The sequence below is a fragment of the Pteropus medius genome, unplaced genomic scaffold (genome assembly GCF_902729225.1).
Source record: "Pteropus medius unplaced genomic scaffold, Ma_sr-lr_union100, whole genome shotgun sequence".
NCBI lineage: Eukaryota > Metazoa > Chordata > Mammalia > Chiroptera > Pteropodidae > Pteropus > Pteropus medius.
The window spans coordinates 2260798-2275758 of NW_024342473.1; the positions used below are offsets into that span (position 1 = coordinate 2260798).

General features: G+C 36.2%; 1 protein-coding gene across 5 annotated transcripts in view; it reads left to right on the top strand.

Moving 5' to 3' along the window:
• Positions 1–12671, top strand: part of FNDC3B (fibronectin type III domain containing 3B) — a 296648-nt gene extending 283977 nt beyond the window's left edge. For 3 of the 5 annotated variants that reach the window (XM_039865044.1, XM_039865045.1, XM_039865042.1), the window contains one exon: positions 9112–12671. In XM_039865044.1, the coding sequence (XP_039720978.1) occupies positions 9112–9423 (312 nt within the window). In that variant the 3' untranslated portion in view covers positions 9424–12671. The remainder of the gene's footprint in view (positions 1–9111) is intronic. The other 2 variants (XM_039865043.1, XM_039865041.1) reach the window with 2 other exon arrangements.
• The last annotated feature ends 2290 nt before the right edge of the window (positions 12672–14961 follow it).

The following is a 14961-nucleotide window of genomic DNA, read 5'->3' on the forward strand; positions in this document are numbered from 1 at the left end:
ATGCACTAATTACCTAGTGCTTTAGGGTATGTAAGCCCTGGTGTATGTTTTATTTTGTATGTGGTGGTATCCATCTTAAATTTTCAGTTCTCAAGCATAATCTTGTCTTTTATAGAGTTTTAAGTACTGTGTTTGTATTTGATATTGGCAGTGATGTTTGCAAATATCAAACTATATATAATTGAAAACTAAACTATAGAGGGGAAGTAGTCTCAAGCTGACCACTGAAGCCTATGTCCTGTCTGCCTTTTTAATGGTAGTTATAACAGAAGGATAAGGAATATGACCTATTGACTCCTGAGGCCTGTGTTTCAGAATCTCTGGGCTACTGCTTGTCACCCTGTTAAAAGTAGGTTGTGATTCAGTAGGTCTGGGGTAAGGGTTCAAGCTCCCAGGTGATGATGGTGTTGCTGGTCCATGGACCATAATTGAGTAGCAAAGCAAGGCTGTACAGATCACATGACAAACCCATGCAAGAGAAAATGTAATTGGAATATGGACAGATGAAGAATTTTATTATTTTTCATATCCCTTTTGATCCTTGATTTTTCCAAAGCCACCACACATTATCAAGCACTGGCGATTAAAGATTAGATACTCTGTAAGTTTCTGTAATGTTCTCAGGAACTTAATAACTATTTCTGTGAAATCAGAATATAACACCATTACTCCATTAGGAAAGCTGAGGCCCATTCCTTATCAGCACTTTTAATAGAAGCATCCATTTGTATCAAACTCAGAAAGCTGAAGATAAATGGCCACCTGTCTTCTGAAACATTAACATAATTTGTGAAGAATTCTTTATTAAGTTCTCGAGGCTCCAGATACACAAAACAACTAGAAAATAATTTGAGTCAGTCTTTGTTAAATTGCTTATTGATGATCCTTATAGTAATCATTGCAAATAAAATGTATAAAAATTAATCAAAGAAAATTTTGGTACATTTTACTGTACTTAATTATGAAGTGTCAGATAAAAGTGAATTGTTTTAAGCACATTTTTGCAAAAACTATATTTTAACTATGACATCCACCAGTATTGAATAACGTCAGTGGATGATGTCACCAGTTTCCGTCATTCTTCTTAAATATAAGTAAGAAAATTATTGCTTCCTTTCACTTTCAATCTCATCCTGTACAATATATCCCATTTCAAAGTAAATAATTTTACATGTGTAATCGTGTCAGCTTACCAAAAAGATATGGTTGGTTTCAGGGTCTCAGCTCAGATAGCAGAGTTCCATAACAATGTAAAAATGTTTAAAAGACAAAGTGTTACAAAATTTCACAACATATTACTTGACGCTTAACAATAATTCATTTACCAACAATACATTCATTGCGCATTCATCCCATCCTTTTCCATCTGTTCTTGGGGAAAATGTTCTCAAAGCACAGCGATCACTGTTTTATATTTAAAAAGCAGCATTATTTGGTCAGAATCCATACATGTTAGGCATTGCCAAATATAGATAAATCCATTTATTAATCTAGATTTTATTGAGACATTGGCTGTTTTGAACCAGCTATTTGTTTAATGTTATATATTTAGGCCAATGGAAATATAAATACTAATATAATATGCAATCCCATATACGCCTCCAAATATATTTTTTGTAAACAGTTACAAACAAGAGTTTCTTGTTAAATTAGGTGAAAACACAGTACTACAGGGTAGGCTCAGTAGATAGGAGTTAGCGTTCTTCACATAACCATTTCTTCCCTACATTTACCAAGAAATGATTAAGGTGGGTAGTGGTACATGAAAAGCCACAATTGAGTCAGGGACAATTTGTACTGAGTTTTTTTGTTTCTCCCTATTCAATAAGCATTAAGTTAAACATGATGTTTTTGAGTACTTCATTCACTTGTTCTGGACACAAGATAGGGAATGAAAGCTATTTATATTATGTGTACAGAGTAATGGTTAAAATAATTATAGTCCAGAGATAACAGGCTTTGAATTCATAGAAGCAAAGCAAAAGAAAATGAGAGGTAATCATTGCTGAGCATAGCCCACCACAGTTATAGGTTCTCAGGGAGCACTGTGTATACAGTCACAGCAGTAATCAGACTGGATCAGTAATATATGGGCTGTGTTACTCATTTTTATTTTCTCAGGACTGGCATGTAGCTAGGCACTCAGTAAATGTTTCTTACCTGCATGAAAGAGGCAGTTTCAAAGGAACAGGATTACTTATTTATGCTTACAGTGGTGATAAAACTTCTGTGTAGGGGTTTGTTTAGAAGTGATATTTAGAAGTGAAAAACATCACTTGTAATAGTACGGTGTCCTTCTGCTCCCCAAGCTTATTTTTATAGCAACATATGGCAAGGACCAAGGCCTTTTTTGTAGTTTTGTTTGAAACATTGACTTTACCTTTGCCTTGGTTCTGTTCTAGCCAATTCACCTCTTTTGTTCAGTTATCATGCTGTGGGGTGAGTAACTGGTTTTAATTATGAAACCATCTATTGACTTAAAGTATTAAATCTTAAAATTTTACTCTGCATTAGGATGCATGCATTTATTGATTTGACTTTTCTGCCACGTAAATATTCTAAGCACAAGCCTTTTTCAAGAAGCTTAAACTTTGCAGCGTTATAAAGCATTCTTGAAAATAATGAAAATTGTATGCATATGCAGGTGACCAATTTTTTTTGCACAAGATATAACAGTTTAGTACATATAGAAAAATGATAGTCATATCCCTGTTTAGAAAGCAGTCATTTTTATAAAAATATTAAATGTAAACATTGAGGTGAGAAAAAGGTAGCAAATTGCAAGAAATTAACAATTAGGAGGCAGAATTTGTGACATATTAATATTCTTGATGCTTATATTTGTTGCATTAAGAAGACCTTTGAAGCATCTGAAAACATAGAGCTCCATATTTAATTTGATGGCATCTCTGTATAAATATGTTTCTATTTTGTATCGCTTTTAGATATAGTACTGGACGTATATTGATTCTTAATGGTATCACATAAGGTACTGTGAGGAGAGAACTTCTCTGGAAAGAACTATTTTAAAGTCTCATACCCTACATATTTTTAATGGCTTTCAATTTAATTCTCTAACAGAAGCTAAACAGTGAGGCTATGACTGTCTCATTACACATTTTTTTGTTTTCCATGGATCAGATCCAAAGAAAAATAAAAATAAATCAAGAGGGAGATATTTAAAAGCCGTCATTTATTTTACTGATTAGGGTTTTTTGTTTATTTGTTTGTTTGTTTATTTGTTTAGGTTTACAGGTCCCTTTAAGCATCTGACAGAGCTCATGACCCCTTATACTGGAAAAATTTTTATGGATACATTTATTTAAAATTTGATATGAAACAAATCTATATTCAATTTCATGGAGTCCAGGTATAGGAACCATGTTTATGGAAAACCTGCTGGTTCTTTGAACTGTGAGAGATACCTGGCATATAGCAACAGCATAGGCAGTGCTCTCAGTGTATAAGCCCATCGGGGTGAAACCAGCACGTCCCCAAGAAGCAGTTCAGTAACTACCCTTGCCTGCCCTCTTTGGCTCAGAGACACAATGCCTGCCCAGCCTTGCACCCTCTACAGAGGACACCTGCAAGCTAGTGATTCCCTCTTGAGCTGGGGGTGGGGGTGAAGGAGTGAGAGGTCAGGTGTGCTTCCCATAGTCACATGGTATTGGAGGAGTTAATTCACCTTGCTGAGCCTCCGCTGTCTTGTAAAAGTGGGGACACTAATCCTGTAACTCAGGATTACTGCGAAAATCAGATCCTTTCAGTCATGAGAAGGTGCTGTGTAAATGACCACACTGTGCAGTTATATCTCCCTTTCTCATTTTCGGGAGAGGGGTGACATCAGTAAAGACATAACAGACACTTGCCCAGATACAAGCCTCCAATGATCTGCCCCTAGAGGCTCTCTGTTTAAAGGATTTCAACTACACAGCTGCTTGTTCTGAATTAGGGTCACGGCACAGATTTTTCACTTCGCTTATCTGGGTATTACTTTAAATCCTCCCATTTGGAATAAAAATGTCAAAATTACTTTAAAATATATTGTATATCATATTTAAAATATGTTGTAATTCAAGGACAGAAATAGTCTTTGTAAAAGTAATATTGCTTATATATTTATTGTGATATTATGATTGGTTACTCCAATAAACAAAATCTTAAGTGGAGTTCTGCCTTTTAAATTGGGTTGAGGCAGGAGGAAAAGCCCGTAATGGTGCCCCTGTCAAAATGAATAAAAACAAAGGGATAAAAGTCACAGCCTGCCGCCCCGATGCGGACAGCTGCACAGTCCTGTGAAGGCGTGCCTTGGGAGGGGCAGGCCTGAGGACCTTGTGATTTTGTGATACCATGACTGATCATTTACACAAAAACGAGTTAGTTGTCTCAAACCTCAGGAATCAGGATTTTCAGGAAGTGGGGTGCTAGGATTGTTTTAATTTTTCCTTAGCTAAGAATTAATCCTAAAGGCTTAATAAGCATTTTTGACTATTTCTAAAATATGTTAGAAACTCTGCATTTTCTATCAATACACCTAAAACGACTTAATCATTGTTAATGATTCCATTTTTTACAATGACAGCTGCACCTCTGTTGCCTCTGTGGTCTGTCCTGATACTTAATGTTCCTCTTTTCAAACAGTGTGGTATAAGAATATCTGTTATTGGGTATTTGAGGGTTCTAATTAAAGGACATTCACTGAGCATCTGCATTGTTCAAGCCATTGTGCTGGTTGCTGTGAGGATAATAGAACACAGTCTTACATACAATATATTTATCATAAATATTTCTTTTAAAAAGATACGTTAGCATTGTACCGGCAGTGCTTGTGAAAGAAGGGAGCTATTCTAATTAAAACCATAAGAATGGCTAAAAGAAAAAGATTTACAAATTAAAGCCTCACTTTTGATTGGACTTGTCATTTAAGGAAGTTCTCTTCAATTGTATATTGATTTTCCTTCACTAAGCTTTTTGCCTAATGGTACGAGAAAAGTAGCATACTTTTGCTTTCAAAATACATTTTTAGAGATCTTCACTCTAAGGAGTTAGAGTTGAGAAGTGCCATCAAAATTAATATATAAAGTCTCTATTCAAGATTTCATGAATTGCGTTTCTGGGAAATTAAATATACTTCTGGGCCAACTTTCTTAAAGGGATCTAGTTGTGCAAATTACAGAAACCATAGAAATCACTTAAATAGATATTAAATGAATATTTGTATCCACTTTCCAAAAGTCTCTAAAACTTCTGTGGGAATAGATTTTCTGCAGTAAGGTCATTATTTGATGGCAAACACTAAGAGGCCACGTCACAAAAATGTAGCCCAAGTCTTTGCGTAGCACAGGCTGGGTGGGGGACTGCTCTTCATAATCATAAAGGCAGTGCTTTCCTCTTGGGGCAGTGGAACCAGAGTTGGTGTTATCTGGAAGGTGTTTAATGGACACACCAGGGAGATAGTAGAAAGTCAAAGGTCAGAGGCCACAAAAACTGGACCCAATGTCACACTGTACTCATTAGATGAGGAATGAAGTAGAGCACAGTGGTGATGGCATCACTGCCTACCCAAAGGGATGAAGCAAGCAGAGCCAGGTGATTCCAGTGGTAAAAAGCGGTGGAGGTGTTTTAGTTAGAAGTGGGATCTTGTCTGGGGTCCGTCGCTCCCTTTATGGTTATGAGACCTTAAGAAATTAACAGCCTCTCAGATCCTCAGTTTCTTCATCTCTAAAATGGAAGTGAAAATCACCTGACAGAGTAATCAGGAGGATTAAATTTGATAAAAGTGATTTATCTCCAGCATATTTCTTTCACAAAGCATTTTCACATACATTTTCTCCTTTAATTCTTAATCACTCTTGGCGTTAGGTTAGGTACTGTTAACTATTTCCGTGGTAGAGATGAGAAAACTAAGGCTCAAAGCTATTAATTGCCCAAATTCACAAACCTAGAAAGTGGCAGAGCAAGGACATAACTGGGATCCTGATTCTTCCTATGCTTCAGAAGAATCTGCCCATTCCCTCCCAGTGGCCACACCAGACCAGACCCATTTCCTCCAGTTCCTCCAGATTGCACAGAGGGAAAGAAGAGCTTTGACAGCTACACTGTTTCACCCTTTGATAGGTATAACAAATATTTCAAGAGATGTGGCCCCCAGAAGAATCAATGAAAGAAGCTTATCAGGAAACCTTGGAGCAAAAGCATAGATGGCAGCTTTTCTCCAATTTGATAAACATCCCAATTTTCATCACCACCAAAGAATCAGAATGAATTGTATACCTAGGACGGTGCAGATGGCAAGTGTGGAGGGACCTGCATCATCAGACTGGCACACTGGTTACATGGATTACAAATCATTCCCTCCATCAATGGTCCCAGCAGTTTCCAAGAATAGGCTTGTCTCAGAAAATTCCAACTTGAGCATTTAAATTTAAGAAAGTAAGAAAGTAAAGAATATTCACAATTAAAAGATGTCTTTAAAGAAAATAAAAATGTATACCATTATTTTCCTGAGACTACCCACTGTTGGGAAATAATTCATAGACTGTTTTCATCGTAGTACAGTCTGAACTCTTTGAGTAGCTGGCTGTGTGTGGGTCAAGGCCATCCTCATGACAACGAGCTCATCTTGAAATATCCATTTAACTCATCACTGGAACAGTGAACAGCAAGAAAGGAGCAGCCTCTCAGTACTGCCTGGGGTTTTCTTTCATTCTTAGTTGCTCCGGCCCAGTTACATCTGTAACTTCAGTTGCTAAGGCACATAGTACACAAGCTTTAAGGAAACAAAGTAACTCACCAAGAACGTGCTTAAAATCTTATGAAAAGAATAGCAGAAACCATGGTAAATCTAAAAAAAAAAAAAGTATGAGAAACAATTGTTTTCCTGGGGCTTATGTAACTAAACAGAAGTACAATAAATAAGACACTTAAAATGTTCTTATAAGGTTCGAAAACGAGGGAGGAACAATTTTAAGAAAAAGGCTGAATGTCAGGTGAACCTTAGAAGTCTGGTCCCTTTTCTAAGCTGTGAGGTCCTTTTGCTGTCTGTCAGCTTGCCCAGCACTAAACGTGTGGTCAGCACCTTTGCGTTCACTGTTGGGATGTCTTGCTTCTTGGTAGAAGCTCACATACCAGGCGTTAGAAGCACTAAACATTTGTAGATTCCCACTACTCTATAGCTGGTAAGTATTTTGGACAAAGTAGATATTGTTGAAAGTACTCTTTATTTTCTATAAGATTTGTATTAATGGGCAAAATTGACAGCTTTACTAAGGTGGCCTGTTACTAGGTTGAAATGCCCATATCTTTCACTTTTAATTGTTGTATTTTAAGAATATATTTGGAGTTGTTTTAAGTTCTAACTAGTAGTAATAATAATAACTAACTTTTACTGTGCAATTACTGTATAACAGACATGTTTTAAACACTTCACAGATGCTAACTCAGTGCCACTCATTTAGAAAGGGTTCAGTTAATTTCACTTTCTTGTATAATTACTCATCAACCAATCTTTTATTGATTTGGTTGAATTTCAGCTAGTTTTTTTCTATCTCTAGTCACTGGGTCTAATATAAGCCATAAATTTATATTTCCTCTTAGGTTTTTGAGGATTAGTATCACTTTGGTAGGAGAACCTTGTGAAATCTCCCTTCCTTCAAAGACTCTTAATAGCTTCAGTCAGCTCAAGGGTGGTAATCTCTAAACTCATAGTTTTTAAGTACGTGTAGTAATAAGCCTCATAGTAATTAGAATTAACAAAGGGGAAGAAAACATTCCAGATCTTTAATGGAAAAAAAACGGATTGGTCATACAGAGAGGAAACATTTAAGAGAGATCACTGAATTATTTCAGTGATAATTTGTGATAAATTGGACTATATCCAAAACTCAAGAAATGATTAGCAAGCCCTAAAACTGGGAGAAAGTATTTACAACATATATCTAACAAAGGACTTACATCTAGATTATATAAAGAGCCCCCACAAATTGATAAAAGCAAACAAATTAAAAATAGGACAAAGACTTGAACGTACTCTTCACAAAAGAAAATATATGAATAACCAGTAAGCACAAGAATGTGGGAAACATTGTTAGGCATCAGGGAAATGCAAATGAGGTTCTTGTCTCACCTACTAGAATGGCTGAAATGTAAAAGACTGACAATAACAAATGTTGGTGAGGATGTATGGAGCAACTGAATCTCTAATACTTTGCTAGCAGGAGTTCAGAGTGATTTAATCACTTGGGAAAGCTGTTTCTCATGAAATTGAATATAGACTTGTCCTATGACCCAGCACTTCTACTCTTAGGTATTGCCCAAGAAAAAGAAAACTTAAGTCCTCGATATACACAGAAGTGTTCGTAGCAGTCTCATTAGGTAAAAAGTCCAAACTGGAAACAACACAAATATCCATCAAAAAGAAAATGGATAAGTTGAGGTATAGATATATAATAGAACACTACTTCGCAATAAAAGTAACAACTACTAATTCAGTAACATAGATGAATCTCATAGGCACAAGAAAGTACATACTCCTTGATTACATTTATATGAACTTCAAAACAGGCAAAACTAGTTAAAACTGAATTAGAAGTCAGAATAGTGTTTACCTATTAGGGGTAGAGGTGGGATAGCTTAATGGAGTACTGTTTACATGGTATATCCAGCTGGCAAAAACATTCAACTGAAACTTTACATTTCATTGTACAATTTATTTTTTTTTAATGGTTTCCATTAAAAAACCTTAATTTGTTCTGCGGACCAAGATCATAGCGCCCTTTGGAAGAATTTAGTCATCTTCTGATTTATAGCCTAAATTAGTGTTAAAACTTAGCTAGATGCATCTTTATGATTTACAGTTCTAGTCAGTGCCTTATCTCTGTCTGTCAGTGTCAGAGTCACTGAATTTTGTATTATGTTTTATTCAGAGTGGATTGGAATACCTTTTTCGTGGATGAAATACAGATTAGGAGAAATACCTTTCTGTGTTGATGTTGCTATGGAGTTTTTTTAAACCGACCCAGACCACGAGTCTCCTGATATTGTATGATTATCGCTTTAGAGGCCAAAGTATTGTTGTAAATTAATTGAGCAAGACTTTTCCTTTTCTTGAAGGTGTACAAGGGAGAAGAAGCCACATTCCAAATCTCAGGCCTCCAGACCAACACAGACTACAGGTTCCGCGTGTGTGTGTGTCGTCGCTGTTTAGACACCTCTCAGGAGCTATGCGGAGCTTTCAGCCCCTCTGCAGCTTTCGTATTACAACGAAGTGAGGTCATGCTTTCAGGGGACATGGGGAGCTTAGATGATCCCAAAATGAAGAGCATGATGCCTACTGATGAACAGTTTGCAGCCCTCATCGTGGTTGGCTTTGCAACTTTGTCCATTTTATTTGCCTTTATATTACAGTACTTCTTAATGAAGTAAACAAACCCAACAAAATTAGAGGTATGAATTTAATTAATGCTACACATTTTAATACACACATTTATTCAGATAATCCCCTTTTTAAGCCCTTTTGTTCTTTGATTTGTATACTTCTCTTGTTTTACAGATTTAGCTAGGAAAAAAATATCAGTGTTTTGGTGCACCTTTTTGAAATGCAAAACTAGGAAGAAATTAAACTGGATTTTTTTTTTAAACAAGAGGAAGAAGAGGAAGAAGAAAGAAGAAGAAGAAAAACAAACCAGATACCAAATGCTAGCTTTCTTATGTTTTCTTTTACACTTTCAGATCTGCCTTTATTCTCTTTTCACTGATGTCTTTTTTAAACCTTTGGGGTTTTTTTGTTTTTTTGGTTTTTTTTTTTTCCATGTTACAGTTTAGTAATTTATATTCACCAGTCACTTCTTATGTCTTGACCATCTATATCCGTGAACGTGAATCACAGTGTATGTAGTTACAGGGCTAGGATTTCAGTGTTGTTCAGAGTATTACCGCACAACATACAGAAGATGTGTTCACTCAGATAAGGCTGCCCTAAACAACTATATTGTCACTCGGTTATTTAACTGTGTTTAGCTCATTTAAATCAAAATGTGTACTTTAATCTAAAATGTTTTAATAATCTGTATTTCTTATGATTTTAACACTATGAGCTGCCTGTCTAAGAAATCAAGTAACCAAAATGCACCTATAAATTATGGAGCATTGTAGATTTTACCACGTCGATTCATAGCAGTAACTTTAAGAGGGCATTGTGCAATAGTTAGTTGTTTCCTTGTTCAGCTATTTTAAAAGCTGCTTTAACTTGTTTGTTTGTCTTTGTATATAACTACTTCTAATCTAATCACTAGAGTTAATTATATTCTGTTATGTTTGACCAGAATTATATGACAAGAACTGGTGACAGTTTAGTGCCTCTGCCCATTGTCCATGATTTACACTAATTGTGAGCAATCTTCTTATATGTCAGCTCATTATTTTCGAAAGATTCGCCTTTAGGCTGTTCTTTGAGGTATCAATGAAGTGATTGAATTTCAATATCTTAATTCAGTGCACGTAATACTAATCTAACAGCAGATGAAAACTGGTAAAACCCAAAAGAGAGTTTTCTAAATTTGTAGTTCCTATTTTTGTGGGGTTGACCTGGCCATGTGTGGAAAGGGAATGGTATTTGGTGATAAGCACAGGGCGTTTGGGGGTCAAGGAGCCTAGATTCTTTCCCTGGGTCTGTCACTCACTCGCTGCGTGACCTGAACACGTCACTTTACCTCTCTGTGCCTCAGTTTTCCCATGCATTAAAAATAAAATAAAATAAAATGGGGATTCTAATGTTTGTAAGTGCTTTGAGATCCTTGATTAACAGGTGCTATTGGAGTGCAAAGTGTTACTCTTGCATGTTTATTTTGAGTCATGAGATAATCAATTTTAACCCAAAGTCATTGGATTATTTATATGAAGTCCATAATGTTCACGTACCTCAGGGACATTTAAGAGTTGGAGGTGCAAATATATTCCAAAAGGGTGCAACAGACACAGTGTATCCCCCTGCTTCTGTTTTTGTATATTTTTGCTACTTGGTTTTTCTCAATCATAGCGATTTTGTGCTTGGTCTGTGTTGTCTTAAGATGCAGTATCCTATACTAGCTTATAATATTCCCATACCAAAGTCATGGGGAAACCAACATTATTTTGTTTTTGGTTTATTTATACTATATTCTGCATACAGTACTTTAAATGCCAATTACAGTGCAATCTTTATTTATTGTAAAAAATTTTTAATGTACTTATGTACTAATTTTCCTTTGTAGCATGTTATTTTTTGTGTTTTATACTTTTGTAATTTTAGGTCAGTCTTGTTCCTTGGCAACATCTGTAGTATTATCAATCTTCTGACATTTTCTTGTGTTTTTGAAGATAAGAGCATCTAGTGCATTAAATGCCAAAAAAAAAAAAAAAAAAAATTCATTATCAGTGATTGAAACGTTTACATGTACCCAAAAAACCATAATCATCTCTTAAAGTGCTAAGATCGGTGAATTATTCTGTGTGCCTATATTGATGTAGTAAGTACTAGAGAGTTCTGCATTTTGTTACTAATAATTAGTTTAATTAGCCTGCAAACTGATGGCATCAAGGTAAATACATTTGTGCCAAGGTTCTGGCCTTCCAAAACTTATCCCTCTACTTAAGTGTGTATTATGACCCACTATAACATTGCATCTGCATTTTCTGAAACAGTTTCATGCAGGTGTTTGGGGGAGAAGGCATTGTTTTTGAGCAATGAAAATTCAACTGAGTACAAGAACCCTGTTTGCAGGGGGCAAAAAAAGTCTCTTTGGAAACACTTCAGAACTGCTGCTATCAAGAAATTCTCTGGATTTGTTGAGATTATTAAAATGAAATAATACTTCAGGCCAAAATTGCTATGAATATTCAATCTTTTTGAGATTTTCATACTACCAGATTAACCACCAGAAAGCTAAAGTGTACAAAACACTAGCTGACAGCACTTTATTTTATTGCTCTCCATTATTTGGTATTCATTATAATCCCTTCAGTCAAAACATATCACTCTATCTGGCACTGTTTTCTATCACGAATAAGTGTACGTGATACTGGTATATAATTATACACATTGCCATTACACATGAACAATAAAATAAAGTGTCATATTAGCCTCTTCTGCCCTTTTGCAGTATGTAGGAATGAGTGAGTGGCTTTCTGATGCTCTATATGTCAGACTCATCCCTAGCACAAGAAATTCTAGTCGTGTTGAAGCAAACTGCCCTTTGTCCTCAAATTATTTAAAAAGAAAACTTTTTTAAAAGATTTTTTTCATATTATCTGCCTTGTTCTTATCAACTTGAAATGTTGGCATTTTCTATGTTTCGTTGGCTACAGTAATTCAGTATTCCTGTCAAAATTGAAAAGTGCCCTAATTGAATGTGTTCGAATGTTATCCTTGCACAATTCTTTAAATTGAAAGATAAAATGTTTTACCTCACTGTTGGACATACATTCCAAGCTTTTCAACTTTAGGAGGAAAAATAAATAATCATATGTTTTCCTGTATTGTAAATTTTAGACTATTTCATATACATTGTATTAAAACTGCCATATCAATTTTAATGTATAGATTTTGCAAATACTATGCTATATGTAATACCTAACTATATCTCTAGTGTATATGTAATATATTTATGCCCAATAAATGTTTTAATTCTTTCTGACTTTAGCAGGGTTCTTCTGCCATAAAAAGGATTGCTTTTGTTGTTGTTGTTACTTTTTAATTTTAAAATTTTAAGCCATATCCCAGAAATTGCAAATTCAAATGCCTTTACAGGCCAGGCAGGAGGAATAGTACATGATGATTGCTGTGCCATCTGAAGGGGCAGCTGCAACCCAGCTCCTGCTGGTGGAGGTCCTGCAATCAGTATGTTTCAAAAGAAATGAAAAATTAAAATTTCCCTATATGGACCAACTAAAATGTGGCTGTGGACCATATAGGCTTCTGGGCTGCCTTTTTTTTTTTTTTTTTTTTTTTGTCAGAGTCTGTATGAATAACGTACCTCTTCGCCTAACATTTTATCTATATCCAGAATTCGGGAGCCCAGATCCTAGGTCTGGTCACCCAGCACCTAGATGGTCCCACTCCATGATGAACTCAAAATTTTGACCCCTGTCTTCCTTCTTCCAGGTTTCATTCAACAACAACAACAGCAATAAAGCGTAGTGCTCCTACTATGGCCACATTGTCATCATTATGTTTAGATTGTTTGCTAGGGATCTCTACTATCTTTTTTTTTTTTTTTTTTTTTTTTAATTTGGGGATAATGTCTGGAGAACTGCTTATGGAGAGTTGTTGATAACTCAGAGCTCCACTTTCTTATACAAAGAATGACAACCAACCATTCTTAAGCACATCAAATTTTGCATGCTCCTGACACTCCACTGAAAACACAGTAAAGAAATTTTTTTGTTAAGTCACAACTCCCCTCAACACTGAGAAGAAAGAAGTTATTAGCACCAGAAGTTTGGAAACCTAACTGAAGGAAGCCTAATTCTGATTTATCAGGGGGGAAATGTTCACCAACGTAATTTATGTGCAGAGTAATTTGACGATTCAAAAATTGGACAGAAGCATGCCCTTTTGAAGTGACGGTGAAGAGGGAGAGGAGCCTAAAATAGTATCTGTTGAAAGCCGTTTAAAATGCTGTTAGATCCATAAAATCCCTTCCCCGCCGCAGCTAGACAACTGCCCCTCCACTCCTGCAGAAGTCTACACTTCATCCTTAGGAGAAGGAAAAACGAAGTCCCTGGACTGGGAGATATGATCCACAGTGAGAGTGAAGGTACATTATTGAAAACAAGTTAACATAGGCATGTGAGAAAATATTTAAGAGTCTCACCTCACGAGCCTCGTGGGCCAAAAATATCTAAGTATCCTCAGTGAAGTGGTTCAGCCAGAGCACCCTTTGGTGGTACTTTCTCAGCCAGCCTTGGCTCCACGGTAATATCACCGGAGGAGCTTTTCAAAAACTACGCCCAGATCACATCCTACAACAATAAATTGAGTATTTCTGGAGCATTAGTGTTTTTTAAAGCATTCCCAGGTGATGCCATTGTACAGCCACTGCCCTAAGGTGAAACACTCAGTCAACAAACCTGTCAGCTTTTAGTCCTCCAGCTTTACCAGGGGTAACCTGACATCTGATAACAGCTGCTGACATGAATGAAAAGTCCAAAGCCAACAACCTGGAAGAATCAGAGGCTAAGGGAGAAGCTTCAGAAAAATATCTCCAAAGAGGAGAGAAGAGATAAGTCATCTGTAGACTAAGGATAGAATGCTATTTGAAAAGGAATGCTTGAAAAATAGGGAAAAGTTCTTGCAAATTTAAAAACTCGAGACAGGTTGGAAGCTGGAATTAATAACCCAAAAAGAAGAAAAAAATAAAGATTAGAATAAGACAGGGATATTCAATATCTAAGTAATAGAAACTCCAGAAGGAACAGAAGATGTAGGGGAGGAAATGGTCAAACACATGAGTTTCCAGAATGTAAGGGCACGACGGCACTCAGCACAGTGGAGGAAAACAGGACCTCTACCAAGACATGCCATCTTGAGATTTCAAAACACTAGGACCAAGAGAAGCTCTGAAAACAGGAAAACTGATCACATAGAAGGATTAGAAACCACGATGGCTTTCCTCTCACCAATAGCAACACTGGAAGCTAGAAATAAACAAGGAAATCAAGATTTTGAAAAAGAGTTCCCACCTGCTTACTCTCAACTGTCAAGTATCATGAAGACATTTTTAGAAACGTAAGATCTCCTGAGTACCTCCTGTCCACCTTTTCTCAAGAAGCAACTAGGGGATATGCTCTCTCAAATGAGTGAATAAACTAGGAAAGAAATTTCTACGGGATTCAACCTCTAGTGCTTTTCATGTAGGTCAGAAGTTGGCTCTCTGGCTCTCTGCCCCAGAAGGATTTATGCAACTTTCACTTTATCACTTCTCT